This window comes from Schistocerca serialis, chromosome 9 (genome assembly GCF_023864345.2).
Source record: "Schistocerca serialis cubense isolate TAMUIC-IGC-003099 chromosome 9, iqSchSeri2.2, whole genome shotgun sequence".
In the NCBI taxonomy this organism is placed as follows: Eukaryota; Metazoa; Arthropoda; class Insecta; order Orthoptera; family Acrididae; genus Schistocerca; species Schistocerca serialis.
Window position 1 is genome coordinate 229128520 of NC_064646.1, and position 23328 is coordinate 229151847.

General features: G+C 42.3%; 1 protein-coding gene across 1 annotated transcript in view; it reads right to left on the reverse strand.

The window, feature by feature from the left end:
• LOC126419509 (uncharacterized) overlaps positions 1–23328 on the reverse strand; it is a 101561-nt gene that overhangs the window by 29368 nt on the left and 48865 nt on the right. Inside the window, exons 4-6 of the mRNA XM_050086699.1 lie at positions 22322–22467; positions 18661–18724; positions 12015–12028 (exon numbers count right to left, since the gene is read on the reverse strand). Of these exons, the coding sequence (XP_049942656.1) occupies positions 12015–12028; positions 18661–18724; positions 22322–22467 (224 nt within the window). The remainder of the gene's footprint in view (positions 1–12014; positions 12029–18660; positions 18725–22321; positions 22468–23328) is intronic.

The window sequence follows — 23328 nt, forward strand, 5'->3', positions numbered from 1 at the left end:
ACCACTCATTGCCCTAACTGACCATTTCTGAGCCACAAATATCCTTTTAGAACGGGAAGAGTTACCCCAAAATATAATACCATAGACATAAGCGAATGAAAATAAGCGAAGTAGACTAATTTTCGTGTTGAACGATCACTCACTTCAGATACCATTTGGATAGTAAAAACGACAGTATTAAGTCTTTGAACAAGATCCTGAACGTGGGCTTTCCACGACAGTTTACTATCTATCTGAACACCTATAAATTTGAACTGTTCAGTTTCACCATCCTTATGCCTGTTCTGTGAAATCAAAAGGTCAGGTTTTGTAGAATTGTGTGTTAGAAACTGTAAAAACTGAGTCTTTTTGTGATTTAGCGTTCGTTTATTTTCTACAAGCCATGAACTTAAGTCACGAACTGCACTATTTGAAATCGAGCCAATGTTGCACACAACATACTTTACTACCAAGCTAGTGTTATCAGCAAACAGAAATATTTTAGAGGACATATCATTAATATTAATAAAGAACAGTAGTGGCCCCAACACTGATCCCTGGGCACCCCCCACTTGAATGTACCCCACTCAGAGCCCACATCGCAGCCATTCTCAACACTGTGAATACTGACCTTTTGCTGTCTGTTGCTAAAGTAAGAGGTGAACCAATTGTGAGCTACTACCCGTATTCTGTAATGGTCCAACGTCTGGAGCAATATTTTGTGATTAACACAATCGAACATCTTAGTTAAATTTTAAAAAATGCCTAGAGTTCAAATCCTTCTGTTTACCCTATCCAGTGCCTCACAGAAAAAAGAGAATATATCATTTTCAGTTATTAAAATACTTCTAAAGCCGAACTGTACACTTGATAGAAAATCGTGTGGCATAAAATGATCAATTACTCTTACATACATAGTCTTAAATAAATTTAGCAAACACTGGTAGCATAGAAATAGGTCTAAAATTGTCTGCAGTACCCCTTTCTCCCATTGTATAAAGTGGCTTTACTACTAAGTACTTAAATCTTTCAGGAAACTGACCATTCCTAAAGGAAAAATTACAAAAATGGCTAAATACGGGCTAACATGAGCAGCACAGTACTTTAATATTCTGCTAGGCACTCCATCATATCCATGTGATTCCCTAGTCTTCAGTGATTTGATTATTGATTCGATTTCGGCCTTTTCTGTATCATAGAGAATTATTTCAGGCATCAATCTCGAAAAGACTTTTTCCCAGCGAGTTATATGCTTCCCTGTAGAAACTAAATTTTTATTTAATTCACCAGCAGTGCTCAGAAAATGAGTTAAATACTGTACATATATCTGACTTATCAGTAACAGAAATGTTTATACTATGAACCGATTATATATCGTTGACCTTGTGCTGCTGACCAGACACTTCCTTCACAACTAACCATATGATCCATCCATATGATATATCATCCTGTAAATCAGCTATTCTATTTGCGCACCACATGCTCTTCGCCTCTCTAGTAACACTTTTAAGCACCCTAGAGTACTGTTTGTAATGGGCTACTGTATCTTAATTGTGACTACTTACAACATTTTGGTATAATTCCCACTTTTTTCTACATGATATCCTTATCCCACTAGTAGCCACACGGGCTGCCTTTTACTGCTAATAGCCCGTTTAGAACGTTCTAATTGAAAGCAACTCTCAAAGATTATGAGAAATGTGTCAAGGAAAGCATTATATTTGCCTTCTGTTAACAGCACTATAAACATCCTGCCACTCTTGTTCCTTGTCAAGGTTTAAAAAACTCAATTTCCATTGGATTAGCTTTCCTACATAGTCTGCAATTACATGTGACATTTGAGTACAAAAGCCTCAGCATCATCATCAGCATCAGCATCATCATTTAAGACTGATTACGCCTTTCAGCGTTCAGTCTAGAGCATAGCCCCCTTATAAAATTCCTCCATGATCCCCTATTCAGTGCTAACATTGGTGCCTCTTCTGATCTTAAACATATTACTTCAAAATCATTCTTAACCGAATCCAGGTACCTTCTCCTCGGTCTGCCCCGACTCCTCCTACCCTCTACTGCTGAACCCATGAGTCTCATGGGTAACCTTGCTTCTCCCATGTGTGTAACATGACCCCACCATCTAAGCCTGTTCGCCCTGACTGCTACATCTATAGAGTTCATTCCCAGTTTTTTCTTTGATTTCCTCATTGTGGACACCCTACTGCCATTGCTCCCATCTACTAGTACCTGCAATCATCCTAGCTACTTTCATATCCGTAACCTCAACCTTGTTCATAAAGTAACCTGAATCCACCCAGCTTTCGCTCCCATACAACAAAGTTAGTCGAAAGATTGAACGGTGCACAGATAACTTAGTCTTGGTACTGACTTCCTTCTTCCAGAAGAGAGTAGATCGTAGCTGAGCGCTCACTGCATTAGCTTTGCTACACCTCGCTTCCAGTTCTTTCACTATGTTGCCATCCTGTGGGAATATGCATCCTAAGTACTTGAAACCGTCCACCTGTTCTAAATTTGTTCCTCTTATCTGGCACTCAATCCGTTTATATTTCGTTCCCACTGACATTACCTTCGTTTTGGAGATGCTAATCTTCATACCATAGTCCTTACATTTCTGATCTAGCTCTGAAATATTACTTTGCAAACTTTCAATAGAATCTGCCATCACAACTAAGTCATCCGCATATGCAAGACTGTTTATTTTGTGTTCACATATCTTAATCTCACCCAGCCAGTCTATTGTTTTCAACATATGATCCATAAATAATATGAACAACAGTGGAGGCAGGTTGCAGCCTTGTCTTACCCCTGAAACTACTCTGAACCATGAACTCAGTTTACCGTCAACTCTAACTGCTGCCTGACTATCCATGTAAAGACCTTTAATTGCTTGCAAAAGTTTGCCTCCGATTCCATAATCTCGTAGGACAGACAATAACTTCCTCCAAGGAACCCGGTCATATGCCTTTTCTAGATCTATAAAGCATAGATACAATTCCCTGTTCTACTCATAACACTTCTCCATTATTTGCCATAAGCTAAAGATCTGGTCCTGACAACCTCTAAGAGGCCTAAACCCACACTGATTTTCATCTAATTTGTCCTCAACTAATACTCGCACTTTCCTTTCAACAATACCTGAGAAGAATTTACCCACAACGCTGATTAAAGAGATACCTCTGTAGTTGTTACAATCTTTTCTGTTTCCATGTCTAAGGATTGGTGTGATTACTGCTTTCGTCCAGTCTGATGGAACCTGTCCTGACTCCCACGCCATTTCAATTATCCTGTGCAGCCATTTAAGACCTGACATTCCACTGTATTTGATGAGTTCCGACTTAATTTCATCCACCCCAGTTGCTTTATTGCACTGCAATCTATTGACCATTTTCTCCACTTCCTCAAATGTGATCCTACTTCCATCATCATTCCTATCCCATTCTACCTCGAAATCTGAAACATTAATGATCGTATTTTCACCTACACTGAGCAACTCTCCAAAATATTCCCTCCATCTGCCCAAGGCATCCACAGGATTCACCAGCAGATATCCTGATCTGTCCAAAATACTTGTCATTTCCTTCTTACCTTTTAGTGTTAAAATTTGAGCATCATTGTCTTAAAGGCCATTCACCCTTTTACTAACAGAATGCCCATCTAGTAATGAAGAATGAATAAAAATACTGTCTATGGCTGTCCTACTGTTCCCCTGCACCCTAGCTGGAAAAAACACAGTCTGTATCAGATGATTTGAGTTTAGGAGATCTATCAACATTGCTTTTCTGCCACCATCATATACAAAATTGATGCTGAAGGCACCAAATATAACTAATTTCTGGTACTTTCTACAACGTGAATCAAGAACCATCTCTAGCTAGAGCAGAAATGGTCTGAAGTCAGAGTTTGGGGACCTATAAACAATAATTAGAAAATTAGTTTCACTAAATTGAACTGTCTTTGCACAACATTCAAATATCTGTTCAGTGCAGTGCCATGATACGTCTTTGGACTCAAGTGGAATACTGTTTTTTATGGCATGGCCACTCCCCCACCCCGCAAGGAACTCCTTGAAAAACAGCCAGCTAATCTCTATCCTGGTAAAGGAAGCCTCTTAACTGTCAAAGTATTTAAGTGGTGCTCCGATATACCAATCATTTCAGAGTCAATATCAATAAGCAGTTCACTAACATTATCTCTAATACCTCTTATATTTTGATGAAGTATGCTAATTGCTTCTCTACTTGGAAACGTGACGTTCTCTGAAGGTGAGTCATTAGTTAGAGAGCAGGTATAGCTCTATAAAAGGTGGAATTCCAGCACCAACTATGATGTGTCGACAGAAGTGCCGACACAGTGTGATTTGAGGGGACCGCAATGCACGCTATAAACACACGAAGGATGGCGTGAGGTCTGAAACAGGATACGTAATGAATGCTATAAAGAAAAGTACGCAGCTTTTGGAATACTTAACTTTAATCCATCCTTGTTGTATACATCGTTCTTGATGAGACATGCTTTATACGATAAGTATCAATTGCTATGTAAAGCTAATGGCGCCTTGCTAGGTCGTAGCCATGGACTTAGCTGAAGGCTATTCTAACTATCTGCTCGGAAAAGGAGCGAGGCTTCGTCAGTGTAGTCGCTAGCAAAGTCGTCCGTACAACTGGGGCGAGTGCTAGTTCGTATCTCGAGACCTGCCTTGTGGTGGCGCTCGGTCTGGGATCACACAGTGGCGACACGCGGGTCCGACATGTACTAATGGACCGCGCCCGATTTAAAACTACCACCTAGCAAGCGTGGTGTCTGGCGGTGACACCACAAACTACTACAGGAATTTTTCCATGAGTGATCCCACCACCACCCACTACACTGTTACCTATGAGCTTTGCCCGCCTGACCTTCCCGTACATATTGAGGTGCAAGCCATGCCTAGTGAAACCAGATCTACTGATAGTTTCAACTGGCACCACTGAAATGTGACCCATGCCCTCTGCCGTCACTGCCCTCCCCAGCCCCATGTTAACTCGACTAACAGCCACGTTAAGATGAGGCCGATCACGACGCTGATACAGTTGCACGAAATGCACATTAGTGGTACCAGTTTGAGTAGCTATCTTTACTAGGTCACCACCTAAATCATATTCCCCGTCCCTATTAAGACTGTTCCCTGCTCCACACACTATCACTATCTGATCCTCCTTCGTAAAATTCCTGCATAACCCCCATATGCTGTCAGTCACCTGAGCCAACGCCGTAATAGGCTATACAATGCTGGTGACCTGGTACTCACTCCCCAACACTTCCTGCAACTGCTGGCCCACACCTCTACCGTGCAAACTACCTAGCAGCAGTACCTTCCTCTTTCTGTTAGCCTTTGCAACTGACCTACGCCTGCTAACTGCTGAGGACTGCTGTATGTTCCCTACACCTACAGCTACAAGAGGTTCCTCCCCGCTCAACTCTGACAGTTTGTCAAATCTATTGCATATACGCAAATTATAACCATCTGAATACCTCCTCCTCCTAGCTGCCTTCTTGCCAACTGCCAGTTCCCATTCGTCAGCTTCCTTAACCCTCCTCAACTTAGCTAGTTCCTCCTTTGCATGTTGTAACTGCACCTGAAGGGCACAGATCCTATGTTCCTGCCCTCTATCAACTTATTTCTATTACAGATTCTGCATTCTGCATTCCCAAGAGAGGATCTCACTAGAATGTCCACTGTCTTCCCCATTGTATCCATCCCCAACGAAAATACTTTGAACAAATCGCACACTGTAACGCACTACTCACAAACCTATGACAGAGCCCACACTTCTCACTCAAGGTAAAATTTTACAGTTACTGGAAAAAAACTGTACAGCTTCGTTACCTAAGTTCAGTTACACCAGTGGAACAATTTAGAGAATACTATAGCGGTCTCGAAATTCTCTCTCTACTAAGAAAGCAACTACTTTTCGAACGTCTTGTGGCACGTAAGACAATCTAACGAACTTGACACTGAGCGTTAGCATGTGCTCGGTCTTCTTAGTACTTCCAATGAATTTTAATCCTGGAATGCTCTCCACAGCTGCAAAGCGACTCTACTGATGGCAGTCAGCTTGTAATTTAATTTACCCTGAAGGTGAACAGTAACCCACTACCACGTTAAAGACTCATCGGTGCATATTGTCTTCTAAATGTGTTCCCTGGGCCGTCCTGCTTCTCCACAGAATCCACAGAACTCTCCATCAGGAACCTTACCTATACTGAAGGCGTGCGCCCATGAAAATGGTTTGAGACTCTCTAAATACACCTGTACTGACGTTTCATGTACGTCGGTTGCTGCGCGTTATGTCAGCACGATTTAATCCACGCACGCAGCGTCACCATGAGGCGAAATTGGTTTGAGGGTTTTAAAGATCTCTTGTGTTATTGAAATGTAAGTTCGCTTGGTCATTTTTTTTTTTTTTGGTCATCAGTGTACTGACTGGTTTGATGCGGCCCGCCACGAATTCCTTTCCTGTGCTAACCTCTTCATCTCAGAGTAGCACTTGCAACCTACGTCCTCAATTATTTGCTTGACGTGTTCCAGTCTCTGTCTTCCTCTACAGTTTTTGCCCTCTACAGCTCGCTCTAGTACCATGGAAGTCATTCCCCCATGTCTTAGCAGATGTCCTATCATCCTGTACCTTCTCCTTATCAGTGTTTTCCACATATTCCATTCCTCTCCGATTCTGTGTAGAACCTCCTCATTCCTTACCTTATCAGTCCACCTAATTTTCAACATTCGTCTATAGCACCATATCTCAAGTGCTTCGATTCTCATCTGTTCCGGTTTTCCCATAGTCCATGTTTCACTACCATACAGTGCTGTCATAGACTGTAAAATTTTTACAGAGAAACAAACATCTAGCTCTCGTGTGAAACGATGAGCAGTGCTTTTATGGTAAGTTCTTCAGTTTATTGTTAGAAACCAATTTCCGCCATACAGTGTTATTGCTGGAGTGATGCCAGCCGCAATTGTACTTTTGAGAAAGAATATAAACATAATATACTGAGATGACATAAGACATGGGAAGCGATATGCACGTACATAAATGGTGGTAATACCGCGTACACAAACTATAAAAGGGCAGTGCATTCGCGGAGGTGTCTTTTGCACTCAGGTGATTCGTGTGAAAAGGTTCCCGACTTTATTATTGCCTCACGACGGGAATTAACACACTTTAAACAATGAACGGTAGCAGTAATCAGAACCCACGGGACATACCATTTCACAAATCGTTACGGAATTTCGTATTCTGAGATCCACAGTGTCAAGAGTGTGTCCTGAACATCAAATTTCAGGCACTACCTATCAACACAGACAACGCAACGCCGGCGGCCGCCACTTAATGACTTAGAGCAGTGGCGTTTGCTTAGAGTTGTCAGTGCTAATAGACAAGCAACATTTCGTGAAATAACCGTAGAAATCAAGGTAGGGCGTACGACAAACGTATCCGTTATGACAGTGCAGCGAAATTTGGTGATAATGGGCTGTGGCAGCAGAAAACCGACGTGAGTGCCTTTTGCTAATAACACATTACAGCGCCTCTCCTTGCCTAGTTACCATGTCGGGTGGACACTAGAGAGAGGAAAACGTAGTCTAGTCAGATGAGTCCCGATTTCAGTTGGTAAGAGCTGATAGTAGGGATCGAATATGGTGCAGGCCCCACGAAGCCATAGATCCAAGTTGTGAACGAGGTACTGTGCAAGCTGATGGTCGCTCCACAATGGTGGGGACGTATTAACTTGTAATGGATTGGATCCTTAGCTCCACCTGCTACTTGGAGACAATTTGCAGCCATTCAAGGTCTCAGTCATCCTAAACAACAGTGGAATTAATCATACAGTGTAGGCTTTCACGGCCGGTGTTGTCTTCAGTTGAAACTTCCGGGCTGAGAGGCGGTGGTCGATGTATAAAATTTCCACCAAACGTTTCGTCTCCATCTGCGAGAGACGTCTTCTGAGGTCGTCCGGCTACTGCCACTGAGGCTCCAGGTACTCTTTCATCTAGCTCATGGAGGGCACCATCATTCGTCATGTGATGCCGACGGTATGCCTATCTTTGGAAGGCGTCATCATTCTCGATTAAAGGTAATCGATTGTCATTCTGCTGGCGCAACGTCGACATCCGTATTTCGTCTAACTTTAAAACTTCCTCTTTTCTATTAAAATTGTTATGGTGTTTGTGAATCTGTATTGCGTCTCTATACATGCGCGCATGATAATGGGATGTACGTGCTAGAAAGTTTGTCTCATTAAATTTAATTTCGTGGCTCCCATCTCGAAAATCATGCTCAACTACGGCCGATTTTTCGATGTGTCCTAAGCGACAGTTTCTTTTATGTTCGGCTAAGCGGGTGTTTACACTTCTTTTCGTTGTTCCAATATATAAAGTACACAACTGCATGAATTTTGTATACCCCAGGTCTTGCTAGGGGGTGTCGGGCCTCTTTTGCAGTTCTTAAATATTTTTTAATCTTCTTGGTGGATCAGAAGATTCCTTGGATCCCATGCTTGGCCAGGACTTTCCCGATACGGTCCGCGACTTTGTTAATGAACGGTAGGAAAACTTTTCCAGTAGGTGACCGTTGTTGCTCTGGACTTCTGACTTCTTTTCTTCTTTGATGGAGGGCTCGATCAATTTCCTTGCTGGTATATCCGTTTTTCATGAAGGCTGACCGTAAGTGATTTAGTTCATCTTGTAAGTAATCCGGCTCGCAGATTTTGTTGGCTCTGTCCACCAAGGTTTTCATGACACCTCTTTTTTGCCTAGGATGATGGTTTGATTCCTTGTGGAGGTATCGATCCCTGTGAGTGTTCTTTCAATATACCTTGTGACCCAGCGTCCCATCCGCCCGTTTAGTTACCGACACATCCAGGAAATTGAGTTCACCGTTGCTCTCTTTCTGCATCGTAAACCGTATCTTCGGGTTAATGCCGTTCAGGTGCACCAAGAAGACATCCAACTCTTCTTCACCATGAGTCCACACTACAAATATGTCTTCAACATAGCGGTACCATTTAGCTGGCTTTTTACTGGCAGTCTGCAGCGCTCGCAGTTCGAAGATCTCCATAAATTAATTTGCAACAGCAGGGCTGAGAGGGCTTCCCCCGCCACCCCGTCGATCTGTTCGTAAAAGTCGTTGTTGTACTGGAAATAAGTTGTCGTCAGGCAGTGTTTAAGTAAAGCCACAATGTCAGTCGTAAAAATATCTGCTATATATGAAATAACTTCGTTTACAGCCACCATGGTAAACAATGTCACTACATCGAAACTTACAAGAATATCACTTGGGCTGATGTTAATCTCCCTCAGTTTTTCAATAAAATGCGCCGAGTTTTTAATGTAACTGTCTTTTCTGTCAATGTATCGTTGTAGCAATCAGGCGAGATATCTGGCCACCTCTTGTGTTGGAGATCCTATGGCACTCACAATCGGTCTCAACCGGACCTTTGGTTTATGTACCTTTGGGAGTCCATAAAGACTGGGTGGATAAGCTTCCGTTTTGCAGAGTTGTTCTTTATATCATCCAAAGAAAGAGAAGATTGTTTTACCAGTTGATTGGTATTTCTCAAAATTTTGGTTGTAAGATCCTTCTGAAGTTTTTTATACGTAGTGGGATCCAAAATGTCACTAATCTACTTGTGACAATCTTCGGTGTTCAGCAAAACCGTACCATTTCCTTTATCAGCTGCAAGTACTATAGTGCTTTTATCCGCATTGATCTCCCTCAGTGCCCGCCTTTCCGCTTGAGGCAAACTGCTGGTAGGTGGTTTCGCTGGACACATCGAAAACTCGATGTAGTTGAGCATGTTTTTCGAGATGGGAAGCACGAAGTTAAATTTAATGAGACAAGCGTTCTAGCATGAACATCCCATTATCATGCGAGCATGTATAGAGAAGCAATAGAGATTCACAAACACCATAAAAATTTTAATAGAAAAGAGCAAATTTTAAAGTTAGACAAAATACGGATGTCGACGTTGCGCCAGCAGAATGACAATCGATTACCCTTAACCGAGAACGATGACGCCTTCCAAAGATAGGCATACCGTCGGCATCACGTGACAAATGGTGATTCCCTCTATGAGCTCTATAGATGAAAGAGTACCTGGAGCCTCAGTGGCAGTAGCCGGACGACCTCAGAAGATGTCTCTCGTAGATGGAGACGAAACGTTAGGCGGAAATTTTATACATCGACCACGGCCTCTCAGCCCGGAAGTTTCAACTTAAAACTGTGGAATTTTTATAGAAAAGAGAGCGCCATGTCCACTGGTCACAATTGGCCGCAACATGTTTGAAGCACATTTTGAGCAATCCGAGCGAATGATTTCGCCACACAGATTGCCCGACGTCAAGTATGGGCCACAATCGAGAGGCTAGTTAGTGAGGAAAATCCTACACCACCAACAGTTTCACAATTATGGGCTGCTAAACAGGCAATTATTTCTGCAAAGGTCTTCCAACGACTTGTTGAGTCCACGCCACGTGGAGTTACTGCACTAGGTTGGGAAGAAGGAGGTCCATCACGGTATCAGGAGGTATCCGATGACGTTTTTCACCTCAGTGTGGGGCAATTGTGTATTTAAAGAAAGACTGGTAACAAACGGGAATTAACCACAAAGAGTGAATATCATGTCTAAATATAACAACTGACATACCACGAAGTCATGTAGAAATAATGTGAGATTACACTGCTGTTAGTCTGTTCTCCTGTTTGGGGGCTCTATAAATCATACCAATATGGGTTTGAGGTATTACAGACAATCCCAGTGAAATTAGTCACTTCTGTCTTTACACATTACTTAGAGTATACTCATCTTCTTAGTGGTAAATAGAAATTAAAGCACATCAATCCTAAATTCATATGTTCGTAGTCAACAATTTTTAAATATTTGTCCGATCATCTTGACCGAGGTGTATCTAATATTGTGGTGGTTCATTTATGAAAGCCAAAAGAGATTTACTTTCCTAAGGCACACAGTTACGAGGAAATGCTTCATTTCAAGCTTTGTTTAATGAATTAAAGATCTTTGGAGAGTGTTTTCACCTCGTCGAATGTTCACCTGAGGCTCACAAAACCCTTATAATGTAACAGTACTAACGGCTCACTTTCACACGGAAAGAATTTCCTCGAACTATACTACGATATTTTTAGACTTCAAAATTGTAGTACTTGACGAGGCATCATTAGCTATACTTTTGATGTTCAGTTAGAGAGTGAAACTTTCGTTACTATTTCGATCGAGGGTAAGAGATAACTAACAGTAAGTGTCGTAGCCCAGAAGATGATTTAACTGAAATGCAACAGAGCTAGACTCACCAAATCCATATAGAATATGACGTCTACCAGAATTCATTTACAGTGTCATTTCAACATGACATTCACATGATCGAATCACCGAATCCTTACATCAAGTAATTTTCACCAAAATTCAATTTATATATAAAAAATCACTATCACTAGTGGATTTAAGAACTAATAGGGTTTAATAGGTCTACATTACCAACTCTACAATATCAAAATTATATAAAACAGTAACTCTACAGCCACCACAGGCAGAGTACAACTTATTAAACCATAGAAATAGTGGAAAATTTTTCATAGTATATATCACCCAGTTCACTAATTTTCTTTGCATTCATTGTGCACATTTATGTGCGTTACCTTAGAGTCGCACTTCAACAATACGAAAGAAATAAAATTTACCTTAAGAAACTTTGGTAGCACGTGGGCAACATGTGAATTAAAATGATGAGAAATTTCATCCGTAAAGTCGGCCCAACTTTAAGGGGGATTTCCTGATACAAGCAACAGAACACCGTCAGCAGGAATGCATTCTGCCGCTGACCAGGAAAGAATGTGCTACCCACCACCACTACGTGATTACTCGTGAGGCGAGGGTCAGAGATCATTGAAAGTGTCCCGTTTAATTCAAACTACTTACCTGCATCTCTGTGGAAATGGTTCGTTCAATAAATGTACTGGATGACTTACCTCTTCTGGAATCTCTGTAACATAAAACAAAAACAAGTTGCTTTACGAGCTGCTGGTACCTTCTAAGACTAATTTCATTAAATGATAGTGTGTGACATGACATGCTATCTTTTATGTTAATTTACAGTTGTTCACTAGCGAACTGGTTCCTATCTGTCGTTATGTGGCAGAGTCAGCGACTCTGCAAGGCACTAAACATTATTTAGTTTGTAATTACTGTAAGTAAGAATGTACTTCAGTGTGCAATAAATAACCGCAGTGCACCGCGCTAAGGATACCGTCTAGTAAGGTCATCCGAAGACCAGTATCAGTGGCAAAGCGATTTAGAAAAGATTGCTGTATGGTGTGGCAGGTGGCAGTTGACGCTAAATAACGAAAAGTTTGAGGTGATCCACATGAGTTCCAAAAGAAATCCGCTGGAATTCGATTACTCGATAAATAGTACAATTCTCAAGGCTGTCAATTCAACTAAGTACCTGGGTGTTAAAATTACGAACTACTTCAGTTGTAAAGATAACATAGATATTATTGTGGGGAAGGCGAGCGAAAGGTTGCGTTTCATTGGCAGGACACTTAGAAGATGCAACAAGTCCACTAAAGAGACAGCCTACACTAAGCTCGTTCTTCGTCTGTTAGAATATTGCTACACGGTGTGGGATCCTTAACAGGTGGGATTGACGGAGGACATCGAAAGGGTGCAAAAAAGGGCAGCTCGTTTTGTATTATGACGTAATAGGGGAGAGAGTGTGGAAGATATGATACTCGAGTTGGGATGGAAGTCATTAAAGCAAAGACGTTTTTCGTCGCGGCGAGATCTATTTACGAAATTTCAGTCACCAACTTTCTCTTCTGAATGCGAAAATATTTTGTTGAGCCCAACCTACATAGGTAGGAATGATCATCAAAATAAAATAAGAGAAATCAGAGTTCGAACAGAAAGGTTTAGGTGTTCGTTTTTCCCGCGCGCTGTTCGGGAGTGGAATGGTAGAGAGATAGTATGATTGTCGTTCGATGAACCCTCTGCCAAGCACTTAAATGTGAATTGAAGAGTAGTCACGTAGACGTAGATGTACTAGGGTAGACTGCTTTAACTCTTAGTATGAATCATGAAACCTTTGTGGTCATCCGTCCACTGTCATATTTCCACATGAGAATTCCTGAATAGTCCTTACTGGCCGTTCTTCATTGGGAGGGCCACTGTAGTTACTTGTACCGTGCCTCATTTCAGGAGAGCCACCCTCACTTTCATCCTGTTCAAAAACATGTTGTCGGGAAGCGTGTCAAATCGACAATCTTTTTCTGAATTTTGATACTATGTACCCATGTTTCGCAATTCCGTCTTGAGTGAAATGCACATAACAATCATACAAGCACGTGAAAGTATCAGAAAAGTCATACTTTGGAATGTTACCCAAATTACGCATCACGTTGCCTTCAATGTCGGTCACGTTGTCAAAGAGCCAACCCTACACTCGAATTTCTTCGTTTTGTCCTTTTGTGGTCCCGGTCTCGGAAACTGACATACGGCAGGGAGAGCGGTATGCTGACCACATGCCCTTCCATATCCGCATCCAGTGACGCCTATGACGCGGTGGCAGGTAGGTAGCGTTCGGTCTTCTTGGCCTGTTCTGGAGGAGTTTAGTTTACTTTCTAGTCCTTTTGTGGTATGGTCCAATTGATTACACTAAGTCTTGTCATAAGTGATAATTTTGTCAGAAACAGTAGACGTCAACGTATGGCTGTTCTTGTTCTGAGGAAAAGTGTAGGGGGAAAATTTTGTATCACTCTATTATTTATCAAAACATTCTGGGGAATGTCTTTGACAAATGGTTCAAATGGCTCTGAGCACTATGGGACTTCACTTCTGTGGTCATCAGTCCCCTAGAACTTAGAACTACTTTAACCTAACTAACCTAACGACACCACACACATCCATGCCCGAGGCAGGATTCGAACCTGCGACCGTAGCGGTCGCGCGGTTCCAAGCTGTAGCGCCTAGAACCACTCTGCCACTCTGGCTGGCCAATGTATTTGTCACTTGAGCTAGAGATGTTGTTGCTTTACGATTTGTGAAGCAACAGCACTGTCGTATTACGATTGCACGTCCAGTACTCCACACACCCAGTTCACAGTTGGCAAGTCGAATGCACATCTATTGCTAAGTGTTGCTAGTTCAAACATCCATTGTAGTTACTGCACCGATGTCGATTATACGCCAGGAATAAACTCAGTCCGGGAACATTTTGGACGGTTGGTATATATCCAAGAGGAGCCAAGATTCCAAAATTTACATTTTATGTGCAATTGTTCCAGTGAGAATGAAAAGGTAATGTGCCCAAAATACTAAAACTGACAAAGTACACAAAATATGTTTCTTTGATATTAAGTGATAAGCGTATTTCATCGGCATCGGCACAATACGTCTTTTTACGTTAATAATACCAACAGACGCACATTTTTGTTATGAAATCCTCGTTATTGTTTTCACACACAAGAAACGTAACTTACTTTTTGAGTAATGTTATGTTATCAGCGAAAGTTAAAAATATGAAATAGAAAAATAAGGATGATTGCGAAAATTCCGTTGGTTAGGAACCAAATTAACAATCAAAGCATGCCTCCTCAAAGTGGAGAAAGTGGTTCAAAAGTGATTTATTCAACTGTGACGCCATATACAAAACTTTTCTGGCTTACGCCTTTTTTTCGTCCCACAGTGTTAATGTTGTTTTTATTATGTTCGAGCATTGCACTATTTAATATCGACTAGGATAATTAAAGGGCAACCAGACATGTTCTGGAAGCTATATTTTTATAACTGCTTAGTACTAAGCCAAGGTGATCTCGACTGTAGGATTGAAAACTAACTCGATGATTGTATGTAGTGCTGTGCAGCCCAGCGCCATTCCCCGCCCCCCTCCCCCCCCCCCCGACTTTTTAAAGCTCTCAGTTCATATAGAGAACATATTTTCACACGGATGCTCACACCTATAGCATGGCAATGCTCTTCGGAGTCTACTGTGCAAGGTCTGTCATTCTTGCCGGGGTGAATAAGTCAGAAAATAAAAAGAAACAAAATCAACCTGACTGCAGACTGATACCGTCATGTCTTCCTCGTCAACATATAATAGCAAACTTCTACTCTGATTACGTTGTTCAGCAAGGGGAAGTGTTGTACTTGTATATAGCAGTCATCTTCACGATGTTATTGAAAATTGCAGCCAGTATCAACCCGCAAGGGTGTTCAAATAACCCTTTTCTGTAGATCGGTATTGGCAGCACGAGGAAGAAAGATACAAAAGATTGGCGGCTTTGTCGGCTCTGTTCCGTAAAGGTTTGCACCCCCGATGACTGCCAGACGGTGCCAGTGCAGGTGACCTGCCAAAGATAGGGCATAGTTCCCGGTTAACTGCGAACTGACCGAAAAAAATCAAGTTACGTACAGATCACTGAAATTATAGTATTTTCCGGCGAGCTCGGAAATTTTAAACCTATGATTTAATCGAATCGAAATCGTTGCTCGTGGTCTCGCGGTAGCGTTCTCGATTCCCGAAATTGGGCCCCGGGTTCCATTCCCGGCGGGGTCAGGGATTTTCACCTGCCCCGAGATGATTGGGTGCTGTTGTGTCGCCTTCATCATCATCCATCCCCATTCCGGGTGGTGGAAGGCGACGGCAAACCACCTCCATTAGGACCTTGCTTAGTACGGCGGTGCAGCCTTCCGTTGTTGTTGTTGTTGTTGTGCTCTTCAGTCCTGAGACTGGTTTGGTGCAGCTCTCCAAGCTACTCTATCCCGGGCAAGCTTCTTCATCTCCCAGAACCTACCGCAACCTACATCCTTCTGAATCTGCTTACTGTATACATCTCTTGGTCTCCCTCTATGATTTTTACCCACCACCCTGCCCTCCAATACTAAATTGGTGATCCCTTGATGCCTCAGAACTTGTCCTACCAACCGATCCCTTCTTCTAGTCAAGTTGTGCCACAAACTTCTCTTCTCCCCAATCCTATTCAATTCTTCCTCATTAGTTATGTGATCTACCCATCTAACCTTCAGTATTCTTCTGTAGCACCAATCTCAAAAGCTTCTATTCTCTTCTTGTCCAAACTATTTATCGTCCATGTTTCACTTCCATACATCGCTACACTCCATACAAAGACTTTCAAAAATGACTTCCTGACACTTAAATCTATACTCGATGTTAACAAATTTCTCTCCTTGAGAAATGCTTTCTTTGCCATTGCTAGTCTACATTTTATATTCTCTCTACTTCGATCATCATCAGTTATTTTGCTCCCCAAATAGCAGAACTCCTATACTACTTTAAGTGTCTCATTTCCTAACCTAATTGCCTCAGCATCACCCGACTTAATTCGACAACATCCTCGTTTTGCTTTTGTTGATGTTCATCTTATATCCTCCTTTCAAGACACTATCCATTCCGTTCAACTGCTCTTCCAAGTCCTTTGCTGTCTCTGACAGAATTACAATGTCATCGGCGAACCTCAAAGTTTTTATTTCTTCTCCATGGATTTTAATACCTACTCCGAATTTCTTTTGTTTCCTTCACTGCTTGCTCAATATACAGATTGAATAACATCGGGGAGAGACTACAACCCTGTCTCACTCCCTTCCCAACCACTGCTTCCCTGTCATGTCCCTCGACTCTTATAACTGCCATCTGGGTTCTGTACAAATTGTAAATAGCCTTTCGCTCCCCGTATTTTACCTCTGCCACCTTCAGAATTTGAAAGAGAGTATTCCAGTCAACATTGTCAAAAGCTTTCTCTAAGTCTACAAATGCTAGAAATGTAGGTTTGCCCTTCCTTAATCTAGCTTCCAAGATAAGTCGTAGGGTCAATATTGCCTCACGTGTTCCAACATTTCTACGGAATCCAAATTGATCTTCCCCGAGGTCGGCTTCTACTAGTATTTCCATTCGTCTGTAAAGAATTCGCGTTCGTATTTTGCAGCTGTGACTTATTAAACTGATAGTTCGGTAATTTTCACATCAGTCAACACCTGCTTTCTTTGGGATTGGAATTATTTTATTCTTCTTGAAGTCTGAGGGTATTTTGGGTGTTTCATACATCTTGCTCATCAGATGGTAGAGTTTTGTCAGGACTGGCTCTCCCAAGGCCGTCAATAGTTCTAATGGAATGTTGTCGACTCCGGGGGCCTTGTTTTGACTCAGGTCTCTCAGTGCTCTGTTAAACTCTTCACGCAGTATCGTATCTCCCATTTCATCTTCATCTACACCCTCTTCCATTTCCATAATATTGTCCTCTACTACATCGCCCTTGTATAGACCCTGTATATACTCCTTCCACCTTTCTGCTTTCCCTTCTTTGCTTAGAACTGGGTTTCCATCTGAGCTCTTGATGTTCATACAAGTGGTTCTCTTTTCTCCAAAGGTCTCTTTAATTTTACTGTAGGCAGTATCTATCTTACCCCTAGTGATACTCGCTTCTACATCCTTACATTTGTCCTCTAGCCATCCCTGCTTAGCAATTTTGCACTTCCTATCGATCTCATTTTTGAGGCGTTTGTATTCCTTTTTGCCTGCTTCATTTACTGCATTTTTGTATTTTCTCGCTTCATCAATTAAATTCAATATACTTTGTGTTACCCAAGGATTTCTACTAGCCCTCATCTTTTTACCTACTTGATCCTCTGCTGCCTTCACTACTTCATCCCTCAAAGCTGCTCAGAGCTACCCATTCTTCTTCTACTGTATTTCTTTCCCCCATTCCTGTCAATTGTTCCCTTATGCTCTCCCTGAAACTGTACAACCTCTGGTGTAGTCAGTTTATCCAGGTCCCATCTCCTTAAATTCCCACCTTATATCCTCTCTTCCTCTCTTCCGTATCGTTCCCTTACGCTCTGTCAAGAAGTATGGGACTTCATTTCCATTTGCATTAGCAATTAATACAGTATTCGCCCTTGCTACAGTCTCAGCACTCTGAATTCAAAATAAATATAAACACATATGCACTGCTGTAGTCAGAACTCGAACATGCTGGCCTTTGGAGCACAAAGGCCAAATGTACTGATTATCCGCTACACGGTTTGCAGCGAAAATAAAATTCCTGAATTACTTGTAAGCTGAGAAGACATTTGTCTTGTTAACAACATTAGTTTCCGTCGTACAGCTCAGGACAGACATAGGTATGTTGAGTAGGGACTCTTTGTTAGCCCTGTACTGGACAAAAACTGAAAGCCTCAAAATGACGGTAGTACATTTAAGATTAATGTCATCACTATTTACGCCTGAGCTGATTCAAGTACAGGAAGATTCTTCTCTGCAAAACGGAAATCAAAATCGTCTTTGAAGAGTTACACAGTTAACACACTAAACACCTCACAAAGAAAGAATGAACACAATATACCTACTGTTTTTGTCGTCTCTGAAGTGGAATAAATTCAATTAATATAGAAATAGCACATCTGAGGAATTGTAGAAAAATATTGAACATGACTGATGGCGATTGTTCACCCAAAATCCTTTTCCCATTGCTCTTGTGTGTGTGGCGTTTGGTCACAAGCAGTGGAACTAAATAAAACTAACGCTCATTACAGTTGTTAGTCTAACAAGAGCACTGTACTTACTCTAAACTCTTAACTCGTATGTGCATCTAGGAAACTTACGCATCGCTGTCGACACGATCGATGCAGGGAATGATTGTGATTGTCTTGAAGAGATCGCTCGATCCTGTAAAAATTTCAGACATTAGTACATTGTACACTAAGAATATGTGAGTTACAATATATATGAAGGCCAGATGAAAAGGTCTGTCAGAGATGTTTGAATAACATTTTAGTTTCGTCATTTTGGTGCATGATGTCCAAACATACTCAAGAGTAGTGTTTATTTAGTGACTGGATTAGTTTACACGGCTTTCCAGAAGAATTGTGTTGTTTGCTTAACGTTGAAGTGATGAAACAGGAATATCGATCCATACAAAGACCCAAAACTTTGCCCACATATGAAAACATTAAGAAATTGTTTAACATGGTATCGGAAGATTGGCAGTTAATTTTGTATGCAAAAGCTACCACCAGAGAATCGTCGGCAAGAGGCGTACGGTATATTTTAGATGAAGAATTAACCATTAAAACACATTGTACAATGGCGATGCCAGCTGAACGGAAAGCTGTCTAAGAGCAAACGTAGAAACGAATTTGTCGACAGTATTTGGACCGTTTCATATAGAATCATCCCTAGTCTGTGTGGCAGTTTTTTACTATTAATATATATCTGTTACCCTTTCTTAAAAGAAACTAGCATTATAAACACACGGCTTGGTGGCGAATGGCCCTGAAACAAGAACGTCTCATTGGTCCATCTGGCAGGCATGTTATGCTCAGTAAGTAGTATGAGATACAAATGAGGCTCTTCTCATAGATTACCAAACAATCGGTGATACAATATTTTGCCAATAATACCCAACTCTTCTGGATCACCTATACGGAAAAAAGCGGTTGCACATAGTTTGGTTGAGTAAAATTTTTCAGGTTTGCGAACTAAAACACTCGAGCTCTCGATGGCAGTCTCTGCCATCATCGTGAGGAGCAAAAACCCGCTGACTGGCAGAACTGTTTTGTTTATTGTTATTTCATCCTCCTACCCCCTGTGGGTGGGGGTTGGCAGCCAGCGGTACAATGTTCTGTTCTTCAGCCAAGAACATTTTTAAAAATGTAACAAACATGAGAAAAACATTAGGACTGTTTATCTTTTTTAAATCAAAAATCAAAGAGAGACAAATTTAAAAGCACTGCAGTACTGCACTTACACTTGAAATCTAAAGGACGTGAACTGGTAGAGAAGTTTGCAGGTTGAAAGAATATGTTCCATAGGGTTCAGGGGTCTGTTTAGTAGGAAATCTATGAGATGAAGGTTGGTGTTGGAGTGGATAGTGGAAAGACAGCAGGTTGGAAAAACAAAAGGGCATGGAGGATTCTGGTGTGTGGGTAGGCTAGCGCTAACAAGGGGAAATGGATGAGTAAGGATGGAGAGGGAAAAGGACAGAGTAGCCCTGATGCGAGTGGGATGGATGGGGAAGAGTTAAGGTTGCTTGGAGGGATAAATATCGGGGTGAGTCTCATTGTCTGGGAGAGGGAGTTGGTTAACGTCTTGCTGGGATTGGATATTGGTGTAGGGATGGTGGGACGTACTTGTAAACACGCAACAACGTACAGGGGTTGGTTACCAGAGGGTCGACAATGGGATATTGGAATGTGGTTTGGGGATGGTATAGGAGATCCAAAGGTATTCGAAATAGGTGAGGAAGGGCGGTAATATGATGATATAGTAGAGGATACCTGTGGGGCAGATAAAAGAATGTGGAAATCGAGAGAGAGTGCATGTCGTCCAAGGATATGGAGAAACGTATAGAAATTTGGTGGGGTGGAAATCCATGCAGTAACTGCGTAGTAGAGGGTGGGTCGAATCAGCGTTTTCCATGTGTGGAGAATAGAGGAGGGGAGTTACCCAAGTTCGGCCTGTTAGTAGTTTTAGTCTATTTCGGCCTTTCTGTTGGATGGTTACGAGCTGAGGTTGCCGGTCGAGGGTTAGTCCAAGATATTTTAACTGATTAGTTAATTGGAGAGATCAGGCGTAATTGGTAAGATAAAAGTCAGGGATACGGATGGTGCAGGGCTGGTATTGTTTCCCGCTTATGTAGAAACGGTTGTAGCATCTTGTGCCTATCAGATAGGGCCGATGTGATGCGTTTGGGGAAGCCGCTTTCGGCAGTTCGCAGTCCGCTGTAGGATCAGTGATGTCTTCTAGCGCTTGTTGTCGGCGCCACGTTTAAGACAACTGCACCCGCCTCCTCACAAACGTCAAGCGTCCATCTTTGCTCCCTATCGACATCCAAAGCCCGTTACCACCCCCCCAGATAAGTGCGTACCCCTGGGCTCTGTTAAAATTTTTGCTATTTATTCTGATCCCGGGGGCCTCCTTTTTAGCGGAATCTCAATATGTTGACGCACGAGGCTAGACTCTCGTCCTTCCAAATTGTATGTTGTGTCCACTTTCCAGGCAGTGCTCAACTCAGGCCGTCTTGTTACGATGCCTTTGTTTAATACGTCACTAGTGCTCAGTACAATTGCGCGAACCGTTTGACCTGTATACATGCTGCCAGTCGTTTTCACCACCCTGTACACAAGAAAGCGGCCCTGGACACGTTATTACACATAGCAAATATTATTTCTAATGACGACCACCTACAGTCTTAATTGCAGCATTTGTGACGTGTGTTCGGAGAGAATGGTAACAGCAAGGGTGACACTGCCAACGCTTATAGGTGCCATCGACGAAGGATGCCTTGTAGATCGGCCGAAGAGGCCAACCGCCTGCTGTCCTACCATACTGTAGGGCGACGAGTAGCGAGTTAGAACGTGTGCTGCAGAGACTTGGAATGACCCACCGCTGAGATACGAGATATGCTGCGCCATGTTAAAAACGACGTAGATTTTCGTGTGCCCGGTGTGTATAATGTCCCTTGTGGATGCGGCAGCATTTGTGTTGGTCAAACAGTTCGCAGAGCGACATATTAAACAAGGGGACTTTGACAAGTCGGCCATAGCAGAGCATAGACTGGTTAATAGACACGTAATACAATCTGAAAAGCCGAGAGTCTTGACTCGTGCGTCAACGTGCTCGAACTCTGTTATAAAAGACTTAGCCGCGAGTAGAATAAATAAAATTTCAACAGAGATCAAGGGTACACATTTAGTAGGCCGTGCGGACGGGCTCTGGATGCGGGACCGGCAGTCTCACGCGAGGCGTAGGCCCCTAGTGCCCCGTGACGTCACTGGTCCCGCGGTTAACTGGCACTGCTGTCAGCTGCACAGCTCGCCATCCGCGCATACGTTATTTCAACCGTCTCTAATTGGTTCCAGTTGCTGAAATCGTGCCTATGTAAGCGGAAAACTGTGCCAGTCCAATAGGACAGTGGTTGTTAGTAGGGAATTGCTATAGGTTCGCCTTGTTTTCCACCTTTCTGTCCGTCTGACCTACTGTTCATATTGTACGCTCAGAAGTACCTACCTCGCACTACACTTGTTAATGAAAGCGATGTTAATACTATAAAAAGATGTTAAGACAGAAAGTATTTTTCGTAAACGTGTCTCAGTACTAATGTCCGTAAATAATTAATTTCCAGTGGTAACCTACCGTGGTAAGGTCCAATTTACGCATACCAAACGATTATTTCTTACAAGATACTTCATAGAAAGACACCTTGGTAGGGTTATTCAAATTATTTACTATAAACTGTCTTGTATGCGATGGGAAACTGCTTACTAATGTTCCAGTTTTCTCCGAGCCGTAACAAGACGCGCAGAATGTGCTGAAGTCATAATCGTGTTGTCGGCTGGCCGGCGCCAGATGTCCCTTTGATCGGGAGGCGCGGTGCTTCTTCCCACGGACCACGTTTCTGGCACTGGAGCCTGGAACAGATTAAAATACATGTCGAAGCAGTCTAGGTGGGGCCACCATTCCACTGATCCAACGAAATAATGAGAAATATGTGTGTGTGAATGTGTGTGTGTGTGAGAGAGAGAGAGAGAGAGAGAGAGAGAGAGAGAGAGAGAGAGAGAGAGACAGAGAGAGAGAGAGAGAGAGAGAGAGAGAGAGAGAGAGAAAGAGAGAGACAGAGAGAGACGTTATAGAGAGAGGAAGAGGTGGAGGGGTAACATGAGAATACAGTAAACAAAGCCAGAACAGCTAGTTGGAGAGACTGAAAGTTGTGATGTGTTTGAATTTCGGACGAGTAGTGAGCCACATGCAAAGGAGAGACGGCTAATGCGCTAGCTGTTGAGTTTCCACTTCACTTAATGGCATTAATCTTACCGCGCTTTGTCTAATATTAATGTTTCTTGTTATACAAGGTATGGCACCACTGAACGCTCAGCAATCTTACTCTCTTAATGCTACATCTCGGTTCTGTACCTCTTCCATTTTTCGAGTGATTATTGGCTCATTACTTTTTTCTGGTGTGATGTTCTCAGACTGTAGCTAAACGGGTTCCACAGAATAGGACCTAAGGAAACTGCAGGCACCCTGTGAACGTTATACCCTGCCAAAATCCGAAAACAAAGACGTGAGGACGAACGTCAACGTCAGTGTGTCTTCCCTTGTTACTGAGCAAGGTAGTTTTACATGCCATGTGCTGTTCCTTATCATATAAACGACATGGGAGGCAATCTGAGCAGCTGCCTTAGGCTGCTTGCAGATGACGCTGTCATTTAGCGTCTAGTTAAGTCATCGGAAGATGAAAACAAATTGCAAAGCGATCTAGAAAAGATGTG